Here is a 27,156-nt window from a genome sequence, read left to right as displayed (position 1 = left end):
GGATAAGAAGGACGTCCTGCAGTGTGCTGTCAGGTGGTGACCTGGAAATAAAAGTTAACATTCTCCTTAGTGTTGCACTTTCAGCACAGCGACTGGGCACCTTTACAACCCTATTAGCCCAATATCTGCAGGTTCACAGTATTGTCTGACACGACAGGTTCCCTTTAATAGCTACAGTAAAGTCATTTGAAAAAAAAATTCTATTTTGCTTCCATGTGCTCACCACGGTACTGCTGGAGCAGTCTCCTCCACCTTCTAGCAGCTGACCATTTAGTCCTTTCTTACCCCTCCTGCAGGAGTCTTCACCACTATCCTGCCATGCTACAGCAGTCTCTGCTCCTTACCTGGCAAGCAGGTCAGAAAGCTGCCGTTACTGGCTGCCCCGCAGGAAACGGAGGTGCGCTGTGCAGAGTTGAGTGACTGAGCATGTGTGTCCACCAACACCCGGTGGTGCAATACTATGTGAGTAAATGTCAGAACTCATCCCTCGATAAGATTTATTAGCCGGTAGATGGCACAGTGTTAACTTTTAAGACCTATACAAAGAATATCATATTTACAGAGGATTTTCCATGAATTTATCTGCCCTAAGGCAGTGAATGGTATATATTAATGATGTATATTACTATTCCGTGACTCATCCACTGCTCTATAGAAATGCAAAGAGGAGACTCCTAATTCTTCTCAGTGGCTCCAAAATCCTTTTAGGACAACCCATGTGCAAAAGTCCTATAAGGCATCATGACGTCATAGTTTTTCTTTTTAGTGCTCAAGGTCTCTGCCCTGAGCCCCCTCTATGAACCGAGGGCTGTGTAAAGATCGCCGTGATTGAGCGGCTTCCTCCCGAGATAAAAGCCGATTCTTAGAATAAATTGTCCTAACACAAGATTGTCGATTTTGGAAACAAAATTTCCACCATAACCTGATGTGTAAAATGCTTCTCATACTACGACTTCCGAAAAGATGAGCTCTCCGTACAGCAGCTTTGTTCATCTAGCCAACCCTGCCGATAATCGGGAGCGCTGCACCCAGAGAGCCCATGAAGAGGTGGCCACAAGGATAAACATTATAAACAGAGGACCTATGTAGATAGACAAAAGCATAAGGCTGGACATCTAGATATTGACTGCAGAGGGCCATGTATTCAGATCCTAATCTCAGGAAGTAAGTTACAGCTGGTTATTATGTCAATCTTCTCCGATACCCCTTTCAAGTCATCCAGAGCAAGTCTGATATTGTGGGATGCATTAATGATTCCATTCTGGGAATTGCTCAGTTGAGCAGTCAGCGTCCGGATCTCATTAGTGGTTGTATGGTAGACCTGACGGATGGTGGTGTTGACATCGTGGTAAAGACGAGCATTGCTTTCCAACAGCTTTTGCTGTAGCAACGTGCTGTAGCGTCCTGCCTGCTGTATATTGACTGTAGGCTTTTCTTCAAAACTAACGGGAGAACCTTCTCCTTCATTCCTGATGACCACTAATGGAGGAAGGCTCTTCTCTAAACACATGGAAGGAGTCTTATTTTTCTTAACACCTTCATCACCCTCTTCATCAGTCTCAGAGGCTTCTCCTTGGATTTTTATACCACATGTACCAGAGACTGACCTGGTTGGGACAGAAGTCACATACATCTCCTCTTCGTCATCAGTTTCAGAAGCTTCCCCCTTTATGATTGTTTGGAAATCTTGAGAAGACATTATTGATCTGCTGAGAACAGAAAAGACAGGGATACTCAAATAATCATTTTGGTAACAGTCATCTCTCTCAACTCTTCCATACAACTCATGGGAGAACCGCTACTAGACTCCTCTGATCTCCCAAAGAACAAAAGGATTGGAAATCCAACATGCTTGATCCTTCTCTCTCCAGACATCCTCTGCAAGGGAAGAGTCAGGAAGAGCCCATACACATTAGAGACTGTTGGCCGATGAGTATGGGGGACTAGAGTTGAGCGACTTTGGTCGGATCGGGTTTCGTGACACCCGAATGAAACAAAATTTGTTTCGGATGAAACTGGTCCGACTAGGGCAAAAAAAAGTCAGAGTTTCGTCTGAAACCCGACCCCAATGCAAGTCAATGGGAAATAAAAGTCGGCATTGAGCGGATGACATTCATCCACTCAATGCCGACTGTTATTCCCCATTGACCTGCATTGGGGTCGGGTTTCAGACGAAACTCCGACTTTTTTTTGTCCTAGTCGGACCAGTTTCATCCGAAACAAATTTTGTTTCATTCGGGTTTCACGAAACCCGATCCGATCAAAGTCGCTCAACTCTATGGGGGACCTTAAAGAAGTTGTCCACTCCTTGGACAACTTTTTGTCATATCCCTCGCTTGGCCCCTATTAAATAATAAAGCCTATACTCACCTCCCGTGCTGACGCTGTTCCCGATGTGTCGGCACTCACTCTCCCTCCCAGGGGCTCTCGTGCTGTTGTGACCCGTGATGCAAGTGCCCAATCAGCGCTGGCGCCTCTTGTCTCGTCTTTCAGACAAATCAAACTTGTAGAGGGCTTCGGGAGTTGTCTGAAGACGGGGACAAAGATGCCAGCGATGATTGGGCGCCGGCATCACAACATCGCATGAGTGTACCAGGGAGAGTGAGTGCCGACACCAAGGGAATGTCGTGGGCACAGGAGGTGAGTAAAAGCTTTAGTATTTTATGGGGGCCAAACATTTTTAAGAAGGTTAATTAGGTTCTTATGAAATTTGCCCATGGAATCATTCAGATGACTCCAATCCAGACTCATTTATGCATTCATATCAAGGCTGCAACTCTGGTCCAACTACGGGTCTAATAACCAGGGCTTCCAAGTCGTTAAATAAAGCTCAATCAAATATCCTTTAGGAAATCATAAATTATAGAAGTGAACATATATTTCCCTATAAAAATCCATTTTTATTATTTTCGATTAAAAAATAGTAAAAATTGATTTTTATGGGGAAATATATGTTCACTACTTGCTCTCGAGTTGGTAAACCAAACCTCTGACTCCCGACTCCACAGCACTGAGAATGAGCGAGTATACGCCTTGCTCAGGTTTTCTAAGCGTCCTCTTGAGTATTTTAGCGTGCTCGGATATTTAGTTTCTGTGGACGCAGCTGCATGATTTGCGGCTGCTGGCCAGCCTGAATACATGTGCAGATTCCCTAACAAACAGGCATTCCTCACATGTATTCAGCCTGTCCAGCAGCCGCAAATCATGCAGCTGCGTCCACAGAAACTAAATCTCTGAGCACATCCAAATACTCGGAGGACACCCGAGCATGCTCGCGGAAAACCCGAGCAACGAGTATACTCGCTCATCACTAGTCACTACTGAGCATGTACATAAAGTGCAGCACAGATTCATCTCATCTACGACTTCACAGCACTGGTCACTACTGAGCATGTGCATAAAGTGCAGCACAGATTCATCTCATCTACGACCCCACAGCACTGGTCACTACTGAGCATGGACATAAAGTGCAGCACAGATTCATCTCATCTACGACCCCACAGCACTGCCTCTCTACTGAGCATTTACATAAAGTGCAGCACAGATTCATCTCATCTACGACTCCACAGCACTGGTCACTACTGAGCATGTACATAAAGTGCAGCACAGATTCATCTCATCTACGACTCGACAGCACTGGTCACTACTGAGCATGTGCATAAAGTGCAGCACAGAATCATCTCACCTACATCTCCACAGCACTGGTCACTACTGAGCATGTACATAAAGTGCAGCACAGAATCATCTCCTCTATATCTCCACAGCACTGGTCACTACTGAGCATGTACATAAAGTGCTGCACAGATTCATCTCATCTATATCTCCACAGCACTGGTCACTACTGAGCATGTGCATAAAGTGCAGCACAGATTCATCTCATCTACGACTTCACAGCACTGGTCACTACTGAGCATGTGCATAAAGTGCAGCACAGATTCATCTCATCTACGACCCCACAGCACTGCCTCTCTACTGAGCATTTACATAAAGTGCAGCACAGATTCATCTCATCTATATCTCCACAGCACTGGTCACTACTGAGCATGGACATAAAGTGCAGCACAGATTCATCTCATCTACGACCCCACAGCACTGCCTCTCTACTGAGCATTTACATAAAGTGCAGCACAGATTCATCTCATCTATATCTCCACAGCACTGGTCACTACTGAGCATTTACATAAAGTGCAGCACAGATTCATCTCATCTATGACTCCACAGCACTGGTCACTACTGAGCATGTACATAAAGTGCTGCACAGATTCATCTCATCTATATCTCCACAGCACTGGTCACTACTGAGCATGTGCATAAAGTGCAGCACAGATTCATCTCATCTACGACTTCACAGCACTGGTCACTACTGAGCATGTGCATAAAGTGCAGCACAGATTCATCTCATCTACGACTTCACAGCACTGGTCACTACTGAGCATGTGCATAAAGTGCAGCACAGATTCATCTCATCTACGACCCCACAGCACTGGTCACTACTGAGCATGGACATAAAGTGCAGCACAGATTCATCTCATCTACGACCCCACAGCACTGCCTCTCTACTGAGCATTTACATAAAGTGCAGCACAGATTCATCTCATCTATATCTCCACAGCACTGGTCACTACTGAGCATTTACATAAAGTGCAGCACAGATTCATCTCATCTATATCTCCACAGCACTGGTCACTACTGAGCACGTACATAAAGTGCAGCACAGATTCAACTCATCTACGACTCGACAGCACTGGTCACTACTGAGCATGTGCATAAAGTGCAGCACAGATTCATCTCATCTACGACTCTATAGCACATGTTGAAGGCGGTCCATTTTCTACCGACTCCACCAAAATGGACAGGGACTCCACGGCTGTGACTCAACAGCCATGCTAATAACCCAACTTTCCTATGAGGCTGATAAAATTGGGTCACTGTGGCACCTGTACAGCAATGGACTCAATCAGGCATCAGTTTTACATGAATAGGACATGAACCCATTATAGTCTATGGGCTGTTCACATGCCTGGGTTTTGCTTTTTTCTTTTTTGAGAGGGGGGGGGAGAAGTGTTCTAAAAACAAGACAAACGGAGACATGTCTGTTTTTCAGCCAATTTGAGGACCAAACTTGCCCATTTAAGAGAAAACATCTGTGAAAAAAACACCTCAGATACCATCCATGTCCTCTGAATGATGACCATTGTTTACTCCTTAATGGAGGGAAGCTTGAAAAATTGATGGAAAATGATGGCAAAAAAACAGATACAAGGGCCAAAAATATATGAAAACTGGACACGGCAAACTGATGAAAAACCAGACATGTGAACTAGTCTCAATAGTTAACCGAGTGCTGGTGATGCCAACAACCATCTCCTCATCACCCCGCCACGGTCGGCGGAGCAGGCAGGTCTTTTCAATGGAACGCAAGATGTTGCCAGACAATAGGGGGCGCCACTGAGCTGATTTGAGGATGGGCATCATGCACTGTAAATGGAGGCTAAGAGGAAGAAGTGCTCAGAGAGTATGAGCAGCGCCTCCTTCACTGCGGGACATCCTCACCTCACAGAGACTGGCCACCACCGAGCAGCACTGACCAGGGAGAAAAGCTGCAGCTCAGTCACGTTACCGGAAGTGTGGCAAGAGTCTCTCATGAGACGTGCCCATTAGCCATCAGCTTTACTATCGCACACGTGCTGCCTAGACAGACGCTATCACTCTCTGCCAATTAGTGAACGTAATGTAAATTCGTAAATTTTATAGACAATTATAATTGGAAACATTACGCTCTCTGGCGGAAGTGGGGCACCAAGTGACTAGTGTACCGGAAGTGGGGCGTCTTACAACGCCGGAAGTGGGGCAATGTCATTCTTGTGCGCCGGAAGTGAGGCGTCTTTTGTGGCCGGAAGTGGAGCATCAGGTGACGATAACGTTATTTTTACAAAGCCGGAAGTGTAATTTGAGTAACCCGGAAGAGTGGAATTAGTGTGAATAACCTAAGCTCTCCTGTCGTAAACATCTGTGTGGTTGCAGCTTGTTCCGAGGTCCCGGATGTTTAACAGTTATTAGACAGTTTTTTGTTGTTTTTTTTTAAAAGGGAAGAAGAAAAGAGTGACGACTCACTGCCATATGTCACACTAATGATAATGTGGTCACCCAGCCCGGGCACAGAGGCATGAGCTAAGACGCTGGTCTATAGGAGGATTCATCTAATGAGGCAGTGACCGGATCCCATACGAGGCTGGTGATGGCGGACGAGACGTTATTTGCGCTGTTACATATGGAGATGATGTGTCATGCACATAAGAGCGCGGGGCAGGACGAGGAGGTAAGGCCAGGGGTCAGAAGAGGGTCAGCTCAGGACTGTGACATTGATGGTGTATTCTTCTTCATCATCACCACATAAATCGGGTCCCTCGTTATCACCTCTCCGAAGTGACTGTGACTCCAGCGAGCACTGTGCCCCCTTTATTACTTCCCATGCATAGCACCCCACACATTGTTTTGGCAGTGCCAGGTATTGCATTATAGTCTTTCTGACTTTAATGGAAGCTGCAGTACCAGTAGCATCCACTAGAAAGTGTATGGCGCTGTGTATGAAAAAAGGGGTGCTGAGATCCCCTGGGAGCAGCAGTCACTTGTCATTGTACATGCGGTTCCGATGTGTGGACGGTATAGAGAAGGATGTGCCGAGCTCAATGACATATAGGTTTGTTGGAAAAGATTCAGTATAACCTGTATTTCATCCATTGAAATCTCTGGGGTTTGTATACATAGTTTTAATGGGCGGTTCTACAGGTGATTGACAGCTGTATCTGCAGGTACAGTTTATCCAGGGAAGACTTAATCACTATTAAAACCACCCACTGGACTCCTACAGCTATCAGTCACTAGTAGGACCGCCCACTGGATTCCTACAGCTATCAGCCACTAGTAGGACCGCCCACTGGACTACTAAGGCTATCAGTCACTAGTAGGACTGCCCACTGGACTCCTACAGCTGTCAATCACTTGTACGACCGCCCACCGGACTCATGAAGACTACTAGATTGTAATCAACAAAGTACTAGTTTAAATGACAATAATTCATCAATTCCCGTATTAGTGTGGACCACCTGAGTGGCGCAAAGGGTGTACTTTATAACATCATCTACTCTTCGGCCACTTTTGTAAATTCATAGAGACTACCTTTAAGCAGACTGTAGACATGAGATCGCTCTTGTGCACTACTGGAGAAACCCCCAATTAATGTCCCCAAAGTGCAGCATAAATTAAAAACAAGTCTTTTCTTACCTCCTGGACCAGTGTCACCCGCACAGTAATGTGAAGGCTTTAGCCGATCAGCAGCTACAGGACATTATGTCAGGAGACACAGGGCTGAGCGCATAGGAGCACTGCTGATCTGGGAGGTAAATAGATTGTTTTTTTTTTTTGTTTTTTTTTTAAATGTCCACAGAACTCTGGGGCCATTAATAAGGAAAACTCATTTAAATAATGATTTCAATACACAGGAACATCACTCTGTGGCCAATTCTTTATCACATCCAGTGTACTCCACTAATTCCAAACGTGGAAAATAATAGGTGAAAAAAGGATGTGATAACATTTTATTAGACCCCCTGAGAGTCTCCCAGCGAAGCACGACTCTCATAAAAATGATTTTATTAATCACATTAATATCAGAAGGATTAGAGATTTTCCACTACTTACATATTGATGATGCATCCTTTGGATAGGAATAGCACTAGTGTATCCACTTCTCTTATATTATTTTAGCAGCCAATGGATAGGAATAATTATAAAATATAACTTTTATTAAATTAATATAAAATCTCAAAGTGCAAGGTGCTCAGGTTAAACAGACAAACAAATAGAGAAAAAAGCTGGTGGCTCCAACACTGATCATCACTTCTAATGCATCCCAAACATATAATCACTCATTGGGTGCCATGAGTTAATCCTGTGTGGCCAAACCACTCCAAAAACATAGGATACACAAATATCGAGAATTATCTCTATGCTTCACATTAAATATTTTAACCACCTGCCAACGCAGTTTATATAGTTATTCTCTTATTGAGAGTGCATGCTCAACCGTCTTATAGTATCAAAAATTCACTTCCAGACTTGGCACACCAATACTACCCTCATCATAAAGAGTTACATCTAATTGTTTGGGCAGATTATAACCAAACTACTGCCACATAGTACCAAACAGTTTTTCACCACACAGCTTAAATTCCCGCATTTGCTGCAGGTTCTAGTTATCATACAATACACAAAATATTATTGACATAATCCTTATAAAAGTGTGTCATCTTTCAGATATACAATTCCGCATACCAACGTGTGTTCCCTCCTTCAGGGTCTTACTCCCACATGTATGCATGTATCCACATATCCTTCATCAAATGCCTTCTATTTTTTATGAAGGCACTATTATGACACTAGACCAATGATATAAAAACGGAATGATCTCACCAAAATAGCAGGGTCACATTCTGATTTGTTACATCCCCATGGTTGGTGAGCGCGATACCCCTGTCTCCCGACGCGTTTCGTCAAATCTCATCAGGGGAGTCGACTAGGGTCATCTCTGTGGTGTATCACTGGCAGCCGTTTTGTGTTCAAACTGACATCATGTGTAAGTATAATCGTGCATTACCTCCTTTTGTATGTTCGCGCCATGGCGTCCCGGGAAGCCGACACTTTCGGTCCCTTGTTTACCTCACATCCTGTGGCTTGGCCGCACACATCATCAGCGTATACGTGAAAAAAACTCCAAAAGAACATCCTATTAAATGCAAGAGTAAAATACCTTAATAATGCCTCATGAAGTCAAATATAATGGAGACGATTCTCAATATCATGAGAAAAAGGAGGACATAGAATCCATTTCCATTGCGAAACATGTATAAATTTATTAAACAAAGAGAAGGACACATATCAAAGATACAGGATATTACAAAATTAAGTAAAATGGGTAATCACATAAGGCCCGATACTGGAAAAACAAACAAGTAGGCAGCCTGTGATGGGAATGGATATCCAGAATCTATACCACAAAAATTGATGATGTAAAATAATTGAACAATGAAATGTAGTTATTCTACCAGCCAAAGGAGTATATGCTAGGATATATTAGTGCAGAGGTCACCAATAAAACGTAATTTCTCTTGGGCATTATTGTACCATACATATAGCCTGAATAAATAGTACTGGTGATACCAACAAAAGCTGCACTGGATATAAGCAAGCTGGCATATACCACCACTTAATCTATGCAGGGTTCAGCTACATAACATACGATGGAAAATAGTATGGCTTGTGAGTAGAAAATTATGTGGAAAGAAACAAAGTGTGCTTAAATAAGCTGGATAAACCTACCCATCATGTCCAGTTATATACCAGGCGCCGACCAGCGTGTTCGCTCTGTGGAGCCCATCACATGCTGGGAGCGCGCCTCACAGCCACTGGGCATGCGCTCCAAAAAAAAAGAAAAATTACGTTCTATATGTTATGATTGCGCTAGTTACTGAGGACATTCCGTACATTAAACAACCGCCCTGTCCTACCCTATATATGCGCCTATTCCTGTCATTTATATAGCTGGGATATACCTTCCTGCTTATTGCAAGGATCCTGCTTAAGTCCTTCCAATATTCATTATTGGAGATATTCCATTTATGTAATGGGTCTCTCCCAAACCTTAGACCATGTGCAGATATTCATACACAGGAAATTTATTCGGATTTCCTTTCGGGAGTTTCAGCGAGTGCACCTATACGAATCAACACACCCCCTCAAAAAATGCTCAGAGAACTTTTTATATACAGAAGAAAGGACAGTTACTGGAAAACCATAGAATGCTATGAAAATACCAACTTCCTTTAACTGGATGGGCTTTATAGCCACCGAAAAGTGAAGAAAATAATACTGCATTATCCCTAGAAAAGCCCCTATACTAACTCCTCCCTACCTATCGCGGAGATTGGCACCCTAGGACCTGCGCAGATGGCGTCCCCACTCAACGGCAGCTGTCCCTCTCTGCTGACCCTATTGTTTAACCTGAGCACCTTGCACTTTGAGATTTTATATTAATTTAATAAAAGTTATATTTTATAATTATTCCTATCCATCCTTTGGATAGGCTATCAAAATCAGGAAGATCGATGCCCGCCTTCCTCCCATCAGTCAGCTATTTGCAGCTCTGACAGTATACAGTGTATTGACCCAGGACAGCTCCGTGCACCGCATAGTGGTTGTTCTCAGGTACTGCAGCTCAGCTCCTATTGGACTGAATGGGACCTGAAGACGGATACTACAGTGTATAGTGCTGTGCTGTTCTGGCCTTGTATACTGTGTACATCCAGCCACCACAGGAGCTGCAAACAGCTGATCAGTGCAAGCGCTGAGGTGGGTTATAAGTATCTAGGTAGTGGACAACCCCTCTAAAGACTGACCTGTTTAATCCTTCCTGTGACCAATATATAGTGGATTCTGTCAGGATTGTCTAGAATGGATTGTGTGGCCAAATCAAAGAAGAATGATAATAATGTCCATGGCCTCGGGCAGGACGATAATGATTTTTTTTATTATAAATATTTACACTATGAAAAATTCTGTTATAGGATCAAGGAAAACACATCCGGATCTTAGAAGGAATGGGTTTCCGTGTGGGTCAAGGACTAATTGAACGGTGAGTTTTGTCACCATTTTTTTGCTGTACAATCCCTATAACCCAATATTCTGTAACCCGATCACCTGGATGTCCTGCTTATATTGGGAGTGCTGGGAAATACCAATGGGCCCAAAACTTAAAAAACTGAAAAACATGTATTTCCACTGCTGCTTGATGGGTACATTAGAGCAACCAGCTTATTTCAGTTTATTCTGAATTTTACCTGTCCTCTCAAACTAAACCTTTAGAAAGGGATCGTCCTGCTGCCCTCATGGGGGGATAGCAAGTTAAAATGCTTTTGTTGCATATACCAGACTAATATACCATATCCAGCAACTGTCCCAATTTTTAACTCCTTTCTGACATCTGGAGAGTACGTCTGAGGTCAGATCCCCCCCCCCTTTGAGGGCTCTGGCGGTGAGCCCGCATCAACGCTGAGACATGTCAGCTGTTTTGAACAGCTGACATGTGCCCGCAATAGGCGCAGGTGGAATTACGATCCACTCGCACCTATTAACTATTTAAATGCCACTGTCAAACGCTGACAGCGGCATTTTACAAGCTCTTCCGGGCACCAGGCCGGAAATACACGCCTCTCTGACCCCTGTCACGTGATCGGGGGTCAGCGAAGCGTTGGCATAACAACCAGAGGTCTCCTGGAGATCGCTATGGTTTTTGATGTCGGCGCTCATAGCAATGCAGTAATTCAGCTGCATATAGGCGATCTGCTCATCGCCCATATGTAGCAGAGGCGATCAGGCTATGGCATCTTCTAGCCTCCCATGGAGGCTATTGAAGCATGACAAAATTAAAAAAAAACGTTTAAAAATATGAAAAAAATAAAAAAAATATAAGTTTAAATCACCCCCCTTTCGCCCCAATTAAAATAAAACAATAAGAAAAAAATCACATATACACATATTAGGTATCGCCGCGTTCAGAATTGCCTGATCTATCAATTAAAAAAAGTATTAATCCGATCGCTAAATGGCGTAGCGGGAAAAAAATCAAAACGCCAGAAATACATTTTTTTGGTTGCCACGACATTGCATTAAAATGCAATAACAGATGATCAGAAGATCGTATCTGCACATAAATGTTGTCCTTAAAAACTTCACCTCGCTCAACCCCAGATCACGAAAAATGGAGACGCTGCGGGTAACGGAAAATGGCGCAATTTTTTTAGCAAATTTTAAATTTTTTTTCACCTCATAGATAAAAAAGAACTTAGACATGTTTGGTGTCTATGAACTCGTAATGACCTGGAGAATCATAATGGCAGGTCAGTTTTAGCATTTAGTGAACCTAGCAAAAAAAAAGTCAAACGAAAAACGTGTGAGATTACACTTTTTTGCAATTTCACCGCACTTGGAATTTTTTTCACGTTTTCGAGTACACGACATGCTAAAACCAATGATGTCTTTCAAAAAGTACAACTCGTCGCGCAAAAGATAAGCCCTGACATGGCCATATTGACGGAAAAATATAAAAGTTATGGCTGTGGGAAGAAGGGGAGCGAAAAACGCAAAACCGAAAAAAGCTGGGGTCATTAACGGGTTAAGCACTGGAACTTGTACACTTTTTGAGTGGCCCACACATACTCCGCATTCTGTCAGCACTATAGGGGCTGGAAGTTCCTTTCCTCACTTCCCAGCATGCATTGTGCTTGCCCTCCCCTCCCATAAGCCCGTCATTCAGTTATTCTGTATGCAGTTTTACAGGAGAGCCTCGATCATTTGTTATCCCTCCCGATGTCTCTGCTCCAGGATATGGATCATACATGACCACAAGCAGGGAACAAGTAACATGGAATGGAGACATCTAGTGGTCAGCACTTTGAACTGATGTTTTTTTTTTGGAGGGGATAAGACATAAGACAACATAGACTTAAACCCTTAATGATATAGACTTTTTGTGTGTGTGTTTTCCTCCTCTTTCCTTCCCCATTCTTTATTTTCTCGTCTACACAGCCATATGAGGGCTTGTTTTTTTTTTTGCAAAACAAGTAGTATTTTAGAATGACAGCATTTATTTTGCCATATAATGTACTGAAAAACAGGTAAAATAAATCCCACGTGCATTAAAAGGTTGAAAAAAATGCAATTTCAGGTTATTTTTTTTTTTTTATTTCACTGTGCTGTAAAAATGACCTGACAGCACGATTCTTTGCGTCAAGACGATTACACCGATACCAAACTTGTATAGGTTATTTTTAATTATTATAGTAGTTTAAAAAAAAACAAAACACGCGTTACTATTTTGCAAGATCCGTCATTTTTTTTTTCTATAGGGCTGTATGAGAGCTTTCTTTTTTGCATGGCAAGTTTTTATTGGTACCATTTCGTAGCACAGACAAGGCAGTTCTGTTTTGTTTGCCTTATGAGTTAAATAATTTTATATTTTGATATTTTGGATCTTTATGGATGTGGCAACATTTTTTTTGGGGGGGTTGGATGGGGATAATGGGGGTGTGTTGATTCAAACTTTTAAGTTTTTTACTACAGTTAAAAAAAAAAAATTTTTTGCCTTTTACTGTAGTTTTTATTCTCCCTTGAGATCATGAACCTGTGATTGTTTGACTGCTTGTAATATATACTACAATAATCCATTATTACCATTTATATACTGAGGCTGGGCTTCACAAGATCATCAAGACAGCGATCATTACTGTGGAACGTAGACCCCACCAATATCGCACCAGTTAAATTCCACTGTCGGAGATTGACAGCGGCATTTTAGTAGTTCTATAGCAGTGATTAGAGCCAGCTCCGATTATGGCTGTATAGCACAGCTGGCACCCGCGCTGCTTGGAGCAGACTCCGCTCCCAAGACTGCTTTGTTCATCTGCACCCCCCTATAATACATTCTGGGAATGGAAGAGATTAAATAAAGCAGTTTGCTAATTTATCACATTACCTATGAAATGAGATCAGGTTGTCTGGAAGTTCAGTGACCAGTGCACAGCGCGGTATCTATAACTTTGCCTTTTTGCCGCTAGGCTGACGAAGGATAGCCCATCTTTCAAGGATGACCTGGATACTGTAAAATTCATCTGTAAAGAGTTTTGGAACATTATCTTCAAGAAACAGATTGATAATCTGAGAACAAACCATCAGGTATTTCTATTGTTTTTGATGTAATGAAGTGTTACATACTCTCACATATGTGCGGACTGAGAATGCTGCACGGATCGGAGGGTCCCCAGCAATCAACACTTTATCATTTCACCCCCCATTCTCCCTCTGGAGAAATGTATCTGCAATACTTACCTTTCCGCGTCTCTTCGTGCAGGGTACATATGTCTTACAAGACAACAGGTTTCTGCTGCTGACCCAGATCTCCAGCAGTAAGCAATATTTAGAGGAAGCGCCAAAGGTACGATGTATTAATATGCAGCCATCCATTATATATGCGGCACATTGTGGCTGATTGTATCACCTGCTGTCTTTTAGTTTCTGGCTTACACTTGTGGACTCATCAAAGGTGCGCTCTCAAATTTAGGAATCAGTTGTGCCGTCTCTGCTGAGGTCCCAGTGATGCCTACATGTGAGTTATTACTTGTATACATTGTTTTGATCGAAACTCTCCTCGTAACGTATCTATTACTCCATCTCCGTCATTGGGTGGCTGCGGGTGTATACAGCTCTGGAGCTGAGCTCACTCCATACATATATGCAGCTGGCGGAGAGAGCTCTGATTACTGCTACTTTACCATTTAAATGCATATATCAGTCTCTGACAGTAGCACTGGAACGTCGCAATCATGGTGAAGGGTCTATTGTGGTGACTAATGCCTCCCGGAGATGTGATCATGGGGTGATGAAGGGTTGCAAAGCTAGCAAGGGGAGTTGCTGAAGGCGTCCGTCACCGCCATCTTGCTACATGCACAGGCTGAGCCTCACGAGATCGTTATTTGTACTATGTACTGTAATACCGGAGTATTGCAATATATAGTGTTGGATCAAAGGTTCAAGCCATCTAGGGGAAGTTACAATAAAAAAATATATTTTTATAGGGATTAAAAAAAAAATAAGACTATACAAAAATTTAGAATCATTCCTCTTTTCACCATCTAAAAATAAAGAAATGATTTGAATAAAGCATTCTGTCTTGCCACATGCACAACAGTGTTATCTATAAAAATATAAAAATTATTTAACCCATAAGTTAAATGTCATAAAAAAGAAAAACCCAGAATTGATGCTTTTAACCCACAGCCGGCACAGAAAAAACAAGCCCTGTGCACATCTCCATGAGTGGGGAAAAAAGGTAGTTCTACCCGGCTCAGAGCTTGGAGATTCAGCTGATCCACGTCAACAGAGCAGCTCTTCTCCTGGGCTGCTGTCGACAGGGCGTGACTGTCGATGTCATACTGATAGACAGCCGGCTCCCTGCAGTTAAGCAGCGGGGAGCCATCTGTCAATCAGCATGATATTGACAGTCGCGCCCCATAAGCAGAGTGGAAGAGAAGCCTCTGCTCTGTCAATGTGACATCAGCAGAAGTCGCTGAATCGCCAGCAGGGAGTGACCAGTGACCACTATGCCAGCAGAGATTGGTGCAGGTCATAACAGGCAGGTAGATAGTAATTACCTGCCTGTTAGTTTTATGCCCATGGTAAAAAAAAATGGTTCCCGATAACCCCTTTAATCTATGACATTTCACACCACTGGTGTGTGAGCTCACACTGTATCTGTGCGTGTCCTGACCCCAGAAAGGGTCACACCAGATTGTGGGGTTATTTTTTGTTTGTTTTCCCATCACCACTACAGATCTCTTTGGCTTTCTCAGTATTATATGATGGATGATGGCACCCGGAGCTGTAACATAGATGAGAAAATGCAGCAACAATTTGTCTGCACTGTCCCTTGAGCTTCATCTACATTGTGTGTCTTTCTTGTTCCCTGCTGTAACTCTCGTGCAGTAACAACGCCCTTCTGTTCCTCTTAGGTAAATTCCAAGTTGTCGTCTCCAAGAACTAGTGAAATATCATCCAGAATTCTTCTACAACTACAATCAGGAACACAAAGTATCAGAGAGGCCAGCAATATTAGCTATGCAACGCGCTTCACAGACTCCACGTATGCTGTTACGACTCGTAGCCTTTCCTTCTCACTTCTCACCGGCGTTCTTGCACTTTTTTGCTCATTTTGTCCCTTTGATCCACAGTAAGTGTTACCCGGCCCCATGCGGTATTTATAGATGTATATATTGACAAGTCCACCCTTTTCCTCACTGCCATGTTACATAATCGGAGCCACCGCAGAGAGCGCGCTGGTATGTAAACTCTTGATTATCTGCCGCCTCGTTCCCAAATGGTACACGCTCTCACATGACTGCAAAGTTTACTAGTGACCTCAGACGTTCATTGCTTCGCTCCAGGATCTGCAACTTGTAGTGAAACTAATACTCCCAGCATGCCTTGGTAAGTGTGGGCGGTAATGGCATGTTGGGAGTTGTAGTTCCTCACCAGCTGGGGAGTCGCACTTTTAGAGACCATTAGAATCAATGGTGAAGGTTTACTCCGTGCCTCTGCGTAGCCCACCACATACTACTGTACTTTACACTGTGATTACGTTTGTTAATTTTACGAACCTGCACTGTTTTGTAAAGTGACTTTCCAAATTCTTGGTTTGCTAATAAAGTTTAATTTAATACAAATGTGTTAATTATTGATATCAGATCTTCCTTAGGAAATTTGTCAACAGGGAGTCTTCAGTGAAGGGTGAAACACAAAGCTAATGGAAACTGATATTATAAGGCACTCTGCCCCCTACAGGCATATGCGTGTATTCCATATTTGAGAATAGTATATGCAGAGGTAGCAGAGCAGATTTTGTCATGTGACTGCCTTTTTACAGCAATCATTAAAGATTAGATTTTGATAGCCTAACCTTAGCATGGGTTATCAATACGAGATTGGTGAGGGTCTGATACCCGGCACCCCCACTGATCAGCTATTTGCAGGTTCTACAGCTGTCAGATGTAAACATTGCACAGCTCTGTTCACTGTGTAGTGGCCGTTCTTGGGTGCTGCAGCCCAGCTCATACTAAAGTCAGCGTGATCTAAGCCGCAGTACCTGAGAACGGCCACTACACATAGTATGATGCTGTGCTGCTTTGGCGCCCTACACTGTATGTATCCAGCCGAACAGTGGAGTGCTAGCCCACCATCAATATGATATTGATTACCCACAAGTATAGCACATCAATAACTTAGTAGTGGAAGATCCCTTTAAATGAGGTTGCCTCACTAAAAAAAAAAAAAAAACCCACTGTACATAGGTGGGGTTATCTCCCTTCAAGGGCATCATGTATCAACAGCAGAAATCCATTCTGTGTGATCTGCAGTTGAAATCTAGGTCACATTCCTCACCCTTAGGCCGCATCCCTCGCCCGTAGGCCGCATCCCTCGCCCGTAGGCCGCATCCCTCGCCCGTAGGCCGCATCCCTCGCCCGTAGGCCGCATCCCTCGCCCGTAGGCCGCATCCCTCGCCCCTAGGCCGCATCCCTCGCCTTTAGGCCGCATCCCTCGCCTTTAGGCCGCATCCCTCGCCCGTAGGCCGCATCCCTCGCCTTTAGGCCGCATCCCTCGCCTTTAGGCCGCATCCCTCGCCTTTAGGCCGCATCCCTCGCCCGTAGGCCGCATCCCTCGCCCGTAGGCCGCATCCCTCGCCCGTAGGCCGCATCCCTCGCCCGTAGGCCGCATCCCTCGTCCGTAGGCCGCATCCCTCGTCCGTAGGCCGCATCCCTCGTCCGTAGGCCGCATCCCTCGCCCGTAGGCCGCATCCCTCTCCCGTAGGCCGCATCCCTCGCCCGTAGGCCGCATCCCTCTCCCGTAGGCCGCATCCCTCTCCCGTAGGCCGCATCCCTCTCCCGTAGGCCGCATCCCTCTCCCGTAGGCCGCATCCCTCGCCCGTAGGCCGCATCCCTCGCCTTTAAGCCGCATCCCTCATCCTTAGGTCACATTCAGTATTTGGTCAGTATTTTACATCAGTTATTTTTTAAGCCTAATCCAGGAATGGAGCAATCAGAGGAAAAGTATAATGGAAACACGTCACCAGTTCTGGATTTATCACCCACTCCTGGTTTTGGCTGGGAAATACTGAACGTGTGAACGTGGCCTTTATAGGATGTTCTTCCTGTCATCTAGAGGCACTTTTACCATAATATGTGCTGTCATTATATAGAACTGTACCTCAGCTTTGAGGGCAGAAAGATACAGCGAAGTTGAAGGGTCTCAAGTTAATAAATGGATAAAATTGCAAAGTGCTCGAGAATGGAAGGATCCTTAATTTTATATTTTACAGCTCGTTGCCCAGGTAACCGACCACCTCTGCATTCCCAGCATGACTGCCTACTTAGGAAGGAGTGCATAGCACGAGTGTGCTCTATGCGTTGCAGCCTGTTAGCGTCACTCTGAAGCTGGCGGATGTGCACGGAACAGGAAGTGCCAGTCTATTGTGAGGACCTGCGACCCCGCAAGGTTTCAGGATTTTTTTTTTTAAACCACGACATGTAAAAAGTGCTTAATGGAGTTTTTCTTTTTTCAGAAAACCCCCTTTTCCTGGCTGCAAGTTGTTTGAAAATAAAATCCAAGTTGTTCTTTACGCCCCCTCCTTGGGTTCAGTGCTGATTCTCCGTCGATCCATCGCTGCTCCTAGAGTCTGGTATTGACTACAGTACTGATGTCACAATGACAGTGCTGCAGCCAAAGTGAGCTCAGCGGATCACGGTCAATTCGGGCAGAGATCTGCAGTCAATAACACAACGGGAGCAGTGGTGGTGACACAGTATTGGACCGGGGGAGGGGGAGTTTCACTATTACGTTTTCTTTAAACAACCTGCAGCCGGGGACAGGAGTTTTCTGAAAACGCCTTTAACATAAAAACTTTATTCAAACAGTAGGTTATTTTCTGACGATACATCCCCCTTGTACACGACTAGTTGTTACAGCCCCTCTGACTAGTGATGTGTCGTTCGTGAACGAACCGAGACAAAGAGCCGGCTCTTTCATGTGACCGACCGGAGTCTGCTCACCACTGGGAGCTGAGCCAAATTTTTTTTTCCCCCCTGCTGTTTGCGTAGCTTCTTCCTGCCTGGCTGGGGGCTGGGAGGAGCTGAGGAGGAGACTTAGAGACTGTGTACAAGTGGGGAGTGACTGGCAAGGCTTTGACTTGCGACTGGGCTCCTCCCACATGAACACATAGCTGTACTGTGATTGGCTGCTCAGTGCAGTGAGTGCACACACATGATCTGTGATAGATCACAATGTGCAGTCACACAGACTGTCACTGTCTGACATAACAGTGGATGTCCGGCAGCTGCAGGATGAGCAGAGCAGAGGCGCTGAAGTCAGGCACTGACAGCCACCTTATCCCTCTCATTATCTTCTGTAGTTCCTACTGCTCTACAGTGGGAAAGTAATAATATAAAGCTGAGGCAGAGAAACTCTGTGGACATATGTATAATATATATATATGTATATGTATATATGTATACATGTGTATATATATGTATATGTATATATATATATATATGTGGGGTATATGTATAATATAACGGGCTAAGCATCACTCTGTCCGAAGCCTTTATAGACTGCACAAGTGTGACGCACCTGCGCAGTCTGGCTCCAGACAACAGTGACGCACCCCCCACGAGATCACGGTAGACGCACTCCCCCCAGGAGATCGCGGTATGCGTAAGCACTGAACGCATACCGCGATCTCCGGCACAACATCTTACCGATTTAGTGTGGCCGCGGGGCCTTGCATCTGGAGGTGATGACAGGAGAGAGCGGGTTGTTGGGCCGGAATCTGCGCATGCGCAGTCCGCACTTTCTGGAACCATTTTGTGGAAGACACACTGCAGTGTGTCTTCAAGAAAATGGCGCCAGAAAGAGAGGAATGCGCAGGCCCCAATTCCGGCCCAACAACCCGCCCTCTCCTCACATCACGGCACAAAAGATTACCGATCGGGTATTCGCCGTGAAGTCAGAAGAGGGCGGGTTGTGGCGCCATGCATACATGGATAGGGGGGTGAGAGAACCATGCATACCAGGATTAGGGGTGAGAGGACCATGCATACCAGGATAGGGGGGCGAGAGGACCATGCTTACCAGGATAGGGGGGTGAGAGGACCATGCATACCAGGATTGGGGGATGAGGGAGTACCATGCATACCAGGATAAGGGAGTGAGAGGACCATGCATACCAGGATAGGGGGGTGAGAGAACCATGCATACCAGGATAGGGGGGGGGCGAGAGGACCATGCATACCAGGATTGGGGGATGAGGGAGTACCATGCATACCAGGATAGGGGAGTGAGAGGACCATGCATACCAGGATAGGGGAGTGAGGGCACCATGCATACCAGGATAGGGGGGTGAGGGCACCATGCATACCAGGATTAGGGGTGAGAGTACCATGCATACCAGGATATGGGAGTGAGAGGACCATGCATACCAGGATAGGGGAGTGAGAGGACCATGCATACCAGGATTGGGGGGTGAGAGAACCATGCATACCAGGATAGGGGAGTGAGAGGACCATGCATACCAGGATTAGGGGTGAGAGGACCATGCATACCAGGATAGGGGAGTGAGAGGACCATGCATACCAGGATAGGGGGGTGAGAGGACCACGCATACCAGGATTGGGGGATGAGGGAGTACCATGCATACCAGGATAGGGGAGTGAGAGGACCATGCATACCAGGATAGGGGGGTGAGAGAACCATGCATACCAGGATTGGGGGGTGAGAGAACCATGAATACCAGGATAGGGGAGTGAGAGGACCATGCATACCAGGATTAGGGGTGAGAGGACCATGCATACCAGGATAGGGGGGGCGAGAGGACCATGCTTACCAGGATAGGGGGGTGAGAGGACCATGCATACCAGGATTGGGGGATGAGGGAGTACCATGCATACCAGGATAAGGGAGTGAGAGGACCATGCATACCAGGATAGGGGGGTGAGAGAACCATGCATACCAGGATAGGGGGGGGGCGAGAGGACCATGCATACCAGGATTGGGGGATGAGGGAGTACCATGCATACCAGGATAGGGGAGTGAGGGCACCATGCATACCAGGATAGGGGGGTGAGGGCACCATGCATACCAGGATTGGGGGGGTGAGGGAACCATGCATACCAGGATTAGGGGTGAGAGTACCATGCATACCAGGATATGGGAGTGAGAGGACCATGCATACCAGGATAGGGGAGTGAGAGGACCATGCATACCAGGATTGGGGGGGTGAGAGAACCATGCATACCAGGATAGGGGAGTGAGAGGACCATGCATACCAGGATTAGGGGTGAGAGGACCATGCATACCAGGATAGGGGAGTGAGAGGACCATGCATACCAGGATAGGGGGGTGAGAGGACCACGCATACCAGGATTGGGGGATGAGGGAGTACCATGCATACCAGGATAGGGGAGTGAGAGGACCATGCATACCAGGATAGGGGGGTGAGAGAACCATGCATACCTGGATAGGTGAGTGAGAGGACCATGCATACCAGGATAGGGGGGTGAGAGAACCATGCATACCAGGATAGGGGAGTGAGAGGACCATGCATACCAGGATAGGGGGGTGAGGGGGCCATGCATTCCAGGATTGGGGGGGTGAAGGGACCATGCATTCCAGGATAGGGGGGTGAGGGGTACCATGCATACCAGAATTGGTAGGTAAGGGGTGCCATGTATACAAGGATTGAGGATGAGGGGACCATACATCCTACGATAGGGATGAGGGAGGACCACGCATACCAGGATTGGGGGGTGAGAGGACCATGCATACCAGGATAGGGGGGTGAGAGGACCATGCATACCAGGATTAGGGGTGAGAGGACCATGCATACCAGGAAAGGGTGGTGAGGGGACCATGCATTCCAGGATAGGGGAGAGAGAGGACCATGCATACCAGGATAGGGGGGTGAGGGGGCCATGCATTCCAGGATTGGGGGGGGTGAGGGGACCATGCATTCCAGGATAGGGGGGGTGAGGGGTACCATGCATACAAGAATTGCTAGGTAAGGGGTGCAAAGTATACAAGGATTGGGGATGAGGGGACCATACATCCTACGATAGGGATGAGGGGGGACCATGCATACCAGGATTGAGGGTAAGGTGACCATGCATACCAGGGTTGGGGGGTGAGGGGACCATGCACACCAGGATAGGGTGGTGAGGGCACCATGCATACCAAGATTGGGGGTGAGGTGACCATGCATACCAGGGTTGGGGGGTGAGGGGACCATGCATACCAGGATTGGGGTGATGGGACCATACATCCTACGATAGGGATAAGGGGGGACCATGCATACCAGAATTGGGGGGGTGAGAGGACCATGCATACCAGGATTGGGGGGTGAGAGGACCATGCATACCAGGATTGGGGGGTGAGAGGACCATGCATACCAGGATTGGGGGGTGAGGGGACCATGCATACCAGGATTGGGGGGTGCGAGGACCATGCATACCAGGATTGGGGGGTGAGAGGACCATGCATACCAGGATTGGGGGGTGAGGGGACCATGCATACCAGGATTGGGGGGTGAGGGGACCATGCATACCAGGATTGGGGGGTGAGGGGACCATGCATACAAGGATTGGGGGGGTGAGGGGACCATGCATACAAGGATTGGGGGGTGAGGGGTACCATGCATACCAGGATTGGGGATGAGGGGACCATGCATACCAGAATTGGTAGGTAAGGGGTGCCATGTATGGTGCAGGTATCAGAGTTACTCTGTAAGGGTATGTGCACACGGTGCGGATTTTGCTGCGGTTCCGCAGCGTTTCTGCACCTGCGGGTCCGCAACAGATTCTGCTGCGTTGTATAGTACCTTTATTTCCTATGGAAATAAAAAAAAAGCTGTGCACATGCTGCGTTTTTTTTCCGCACGGTTTTCCTGCGGTTTACAATCCGCAGTATGTCAATTGTTTGGTGCAGAAACGCTGCAGTTTTACACCTCATCCATTATGAGGTGTAAAACCGCAGGGCAAAACCGCAGATAAATCAGTCTCTACAAAATCCGCACACCCAAAAAAACTACGTGTGCACATAGCCTAAGAGCCTGGAACATGTCTCCAAGGATTTACTTATAAGTGAATGTGCACATGTTGCGGATTGCTGTGTGGAATTTTCTGTGTGGAATCTGCATCTCTTGGCAGAATCCGCAGGTCTAAATCCGTGAGGTTTTTATGCGGATTTATTGTGGATTTTGTGCGGATTTCACCTGCGTTTTTACACCTGCGGATTCCTATAATGTGTATAATCGTGTAAAAACAATGTGGAATCCACACAAAGTATTGACGTGCTGCAGAAAATAAACTGCTGCGTTTCTGCTTAGATTTTTCTGCAGCATGTGCACAGCGTTTTTGTCCCCATAGAATAACATTGTACTGTAAATCACTTGTGGATCCGCAACGTGTGCACGTAGCCTTAGAATAATCAGTGCCGGCAGATCTCACAGCACTGACTAATGTGGAACACATGGACAAATATCAGATATTAGAGGATAACACAAATCAGCAATACGGACAGGAGTGAGGGCCTGATCCCAGGAGCTTACACTCTGAGAAAATGGCTAAAAAGCCATCGCTAGACCCCTGTACAGCTGTATAATGAGGCCTAGGCTTTATAGTTAAGAGACTGGAGTGATAAAAGTGGGTAAAGGAGCACTTTTTGCAAGAAGAGCCGCTTTTAGAGCCAAAAGGTTTGGTGAGCGGAGCCGAGTGAGCCAGATCACCAAAAACAGCTGGACTGCCCATCACTACCTCTGACCTAGTCTAATAACAGCAGTCATTAGTTACTATAAACATTTTGCTGGCTAACACGGTACAAAGATATTTACATCTTTCCTGTTTAATCATTTTGGTCTCCAAGAAAATGGCGCCGTCACACGCCTGTAATGCAAAACGGTCACGTGACTCTTTTAAGCCAATGAACGTGTTTCCAGAAGGAAGGCGTGGCTAGTTCGCGAAGGTCTGACTAACACATGACTGACAGGACCCTGCGACAAACTACGTGATGGCAACACGCGGTGCGTTACGTCACTCTATGGGCACGTATCCCGCCCACATTCGCCCTCACAGCATCCGGGAGAGTAGCTTTGCGGCAGTCGCATCATTTCCGGGCTGTATGAGCAGGGACCTGGTGAGGAGGGTTTGCGGGGAGCAGTGTTCTGTGGTTGTTGTGCTCTTGTACATGGCGATGTGTGGTGCTGCTGTGTGGGGGATGGGTGCGGGGCGCTGACTGTGTAACACAGGCGGGAGGCTCCCACCACTGCTCTGGGTAATGCAGGCCCTGGGAGCTGCTGCCATGACAGCAGTGTGCAGCAGGCGGAGGGGCACAGAGCTCAGTACATAATAAATTCTGCAGATTGTATTTATCATATCCGGGTGTTGCATTGTATAACTTCCCCCAGGGTTGGTGCAACCTCTTCATCTGCACTGTCCTGATCAGCAGCAGTGTGTGCGGTCAGGTCCATGATGAGTACAAAGATGGGGGTGATGTACTGTGATTACACAGAGACTTGAGTGCAATGTCGTCTAAAAGGGGCTGTCCACTACTACAGTTGTATAGGGGCGGAGACCCTGATTCCAGCGATGTATCACTCACGGGGATGCTTGCTACAGTTTTTATAAAAACGAGTTTGTTTGTTTTTTCAGCAGATCAAGGAGTGCTGTGAATGCTGAGCTGTGTATGTCCCCACCCACATCACTGATTGGCAGCTTTATGCCTATGCACAGTGTACAGAAAGCTGCAGGGTTAAACACAGGGCTTGAATATCTAGGATTACTCAGCAGCAGGTTTCCTAGCCCTCTAGTGATAACCTGCTGCTGATAAAACAGTGATTTTTATCAAAACTACAGCAAGCAGCCAAGTAAAAGGCACATAACTGGATTCAGGGTTTTACACCCAAAACTATTTATGTACATAAGTGATTCTTTTGAAGAAAATTCCAGCAATACCTTTACTTAGACAGATGGTTGCTCCCGCCCAGCACCGCCTTCTCCTGCTTGACTGATGGCTCCTTTGCCTGTAGTCACATAGCATAGAGGCAGTCAGTCAAGCAGGAGGAGGCAGAGCTGTGCGGGGAATAGAGCTGGAGTGACAGAGGCTTCAGATCTACCATAGCCCCTCATTTGCCTATCCATTCAAATGCTGATTTCTCAGTAACAGAGGAGCAGACCGCCCATATAAAGATATTGCTGAACTTGTGTTTGAAAGAGCCACATGCATATAAATAAGGAGACGTCATTCCTCTTTCATTAAGATAGAATAGTCGCCAATTGAAAGGATCAGAGTGACGCTGAGTGCAAACTGGATTCACCCATCGGACCGGACGGTGCAATTTGCATGCCGTGTGGGACATGTATTAAAGAATTTTGGGGGGTTATGGAGGGGCACATATGAGAATATAAAACTGCTGTAGGGACCCAATTTACATGCTTTAAAAAAAAAAGTTACTTTTTTTCCTGTTGAGATTGCCTGCTGATTACATGGTGTCCAGCAGCATGTTTGCTCCTTGGATTAATGTGGTGTCCATAATGACTACATTAGTTACGGGAAGGTTTCAATATTAACATGTCGGGTTCTGGAGAGATTTTGTTACTTTTTGTATTTGATAGCAGATAGCTATGGGGTTTTTCCTGTATTTTTTTTCCAGCTGCAGTTCTGTGTGGGGATCCCCCATAGATAAAAGCAGCTTTATTGTCCATAACATTATATTGGGCTCATTATGTTTATGCAAATTCATAATCTCTTGTTTGAAGAGAGGATTAATAAACTTATTTTGCTGGTTTTATACATGAGATTTGTTGGCAGCCCTATATTTTCCCTTTTATGGGGTGTCTTGTCTTGTGACCCTCGGCTGCCTCCACAAATATCCACTGGATCAGCCAAAATTTGTCAACCTCATTCATTCTTGAATGCATTTGAAACTTTTTTGTGACAGAATTTATTGTATGAAGCCAATGGTATCACACCTGTTGCTAATCTGCATGGACATTTTGATTTTTATACCCCCTTTAAAATATTATTCTTATAGTAGAGGTTTAAAATTGACAATTGCCTGTAAAACAACTTGGGACTCATTATTAAAAGATACTCTTGTTATCAAGAATGAAGGGATTTTTAGTTTTATATTTGTTGCCCAGGTTGTTGGCCACCACTGATGTTGGCAGTCGGAGTGGTAATTGGTCTCCTAGGCAAGAAGCCAGCGCTTCCAAGATTTTTTCCAATAGAATTTGTAAGTAATTACATTGCAGCTAACCAGCATTGTTAGCATTGAAGCTAACCAGATCTTGGCATCCATCCAGTTTTGGTGCCCCTGCGCCCCTCTGATGCCGCAAGAAGCAAAGCTGTCCCTGCTTGCAGCTTCGGAGACTGCTACGTTGGGGTAAGCTGCTCAGCTATGCTGCTGGTCCAAACTGTCAATCGATCTGGAGTACACAGCCACCTGTCAAACAAGAAGCCTGGAGGAAGGGGATCCGTGCGCTCCTAAAGATCGAAGAAGAGGAAAACCAATTCTTATATATATCTTTTTTGTTGCTGCTTTAGCTTATATGGTAAAAAGGTTTACCATATCACCTGCAACATGCAAATGTCCTGCAAAGAGTCATGTGGGTGGAGCCTTTGTCCTGAAGAGTCACAATGGCCGGTCCCTTTTCATGCCACTCCTGGCTTGATCGATATCCAATATGATAGGATATGTGATGGTGGCAGACGAGGCCAGGGCAGTTCAGCTGGCACCATTACCCACGGGCCACAACTGGCCTGCAATGAAGTTGTTTGACCTGTGGGAGGTTAGGATATGATTTTTAGGAGACCAACAAATATGACTTTTCAGGACTGAAGGCATCTCCCTTGTTAAGATTGGTTCCCTTTCAACAATGGAAACTTTTACCGTGTTCAGTTGGAAAGATTCTATAAAGTTTCTACAAGATGCCAACTTAACAAGGGGTCCAATCATGTGCTGTGGAATTGGTGCAGATTCTTTTTATTTTTTTCAGCAAAAATTTGCTCCGATGCTGAAATCAATGGTGTTTTTTTTTTTCTTATTCTATTAGTCTAGTGTAGTTATTATATCGCATTTACTAATGTGTTGTCTTTTATTCCCCATTTTACTCTGGGGGGGGAAATAAATTTATTATCCATTTTGATATCTTGTGCTGACTTTGTTATAAAGTTTATGTAAGCGATGTACATAATTATGTAATAATATGTTTATTCCTTTCTGCCTCCTCAGTAAGTTGTCGGATGAAGACTGGATCGAGGATGTGGCATGAAGCTCGTAAGCACGAGCGGAAGCTGCGGGGGATGATGGTGGATTATAAAAAGCGGGCTGAGCGCCGGCGAGAGTACTATGAGAAGATCGTAAGTAAAGATGTTTTTTTTTTCTTTAAGTGAGGTGCTTTTTAAAGAGTTACTATATTCACCTATGTCCACACAACTTATTAGGGTGTC

At 45.5% G+C, this 27,156-nt stretch overlaps 3 protein-coding genes across 6 annotated transcripts in view; 2 read left to right on the top strand and 1 right to left on the bottom strand.

Annotated features, from left to right (window-relative positions):
• Positions 1-483: 483 nt before the first annotated feature.
• Positions 484-5,741, bottom strand: BLOC1S3 (biogenesis of lysosomal organelles complex 1 subunit 3). 2 transcript variants are annotated; one of them, XM_073549376.1, is made up of 2 exons: positions 5,554-5,741; positions 484-1,706 (listed from the first exon to the last, which is right to left on the bottom strand). In XM_073549376.1, exons 1-2 carry the CDS (start codon positions 5,643-5,645, stop codon positions 1,145-1,147), a joined length of 654 nt encoding a protein of 217 aa, XP_073405477.1. In that variant the 5' UTR covers positions 5,646-5,741; the 3' UTR covers positions 484-1,144. The 2 variants fall into 2 exon arrangements, with proteins under 2 accessions (XP_073405477.1, XP_073405476.1); XM_073549375.1 differs by having other exon boundaries at positions 484-1,709; positions 5,554-5,740.
• A 187-nt stretch (positions 5,742-5,928) lies between these two features.
• Positions 5,929-16,331, top strand: TRAPPC6A (trafficking protein particle complex subunit 6A). The gene is made up of 6 exons (XM_073549377.1): positions 5,929-6,319; positions 10,623-10,690; positions 13,671-13,788; positions 13,964-14,047; positions 14,125-14,218; positions 15,621-16,331. The coding sequence occupies exons 1-6, from the start codon at positions 6,239-6,241 to the stop codon at positions 15,650-15,652; spliced, it is 477 nt and encodes a 158-aa protein (XP_073405478.1). The 5' UTR covers positions 5,929-6,238; the 3' UTR covers positions 15,653-16,331.
• Positions 16,332-23,705: 7,374 nt separating this feature from the next.
• Positions 23,706-27,156, top strand: part of CLASRP (CLK4 associating serine/arginine rich protein) — a 105,059-nt gene continuing 101,608 nt past the window's right edge. For all 3 annotated transcript variants that reach the window (XR_012220752.1, XR_012220753.1, XM_073549374.1), the window contains exons 1-2: positions 23,706-23,841; positions 26,939-27,066. Coding sequence is in view for 1 of the 3 variants with exons in the window: in XM_073549374.1 (XP_073405475.1) it covers positions 26,950-27,066 (117 nt within the window). In the remaining 2 variants the exon portion in view is untranslated. The remainder of the gene's footprint in view (positions 23,842-26,938; positions 27,067-27,156) is intronic.

Source organism: Dendrobates tinctorius, unplaced genomic scaffold (genome assembly GCF_039654945.1).
Source record: "Dendrobates tinctorius isolate UK_male_01 unplaced genomic scaffold, ASM3965494v1 ptg000158l, whole genome shotgun sequence".
Lineage (NCBI taxonomy): Eukaryota > Metazoa > Chordata > Amphibia > Anura > Dendrobatidae > Dendrobates > Dendrobates tinctorius.
Note: the sequence above shows the minus strand (reverse complement) of the source record. Positions and strands in the feature narration are given on the sequence as shown.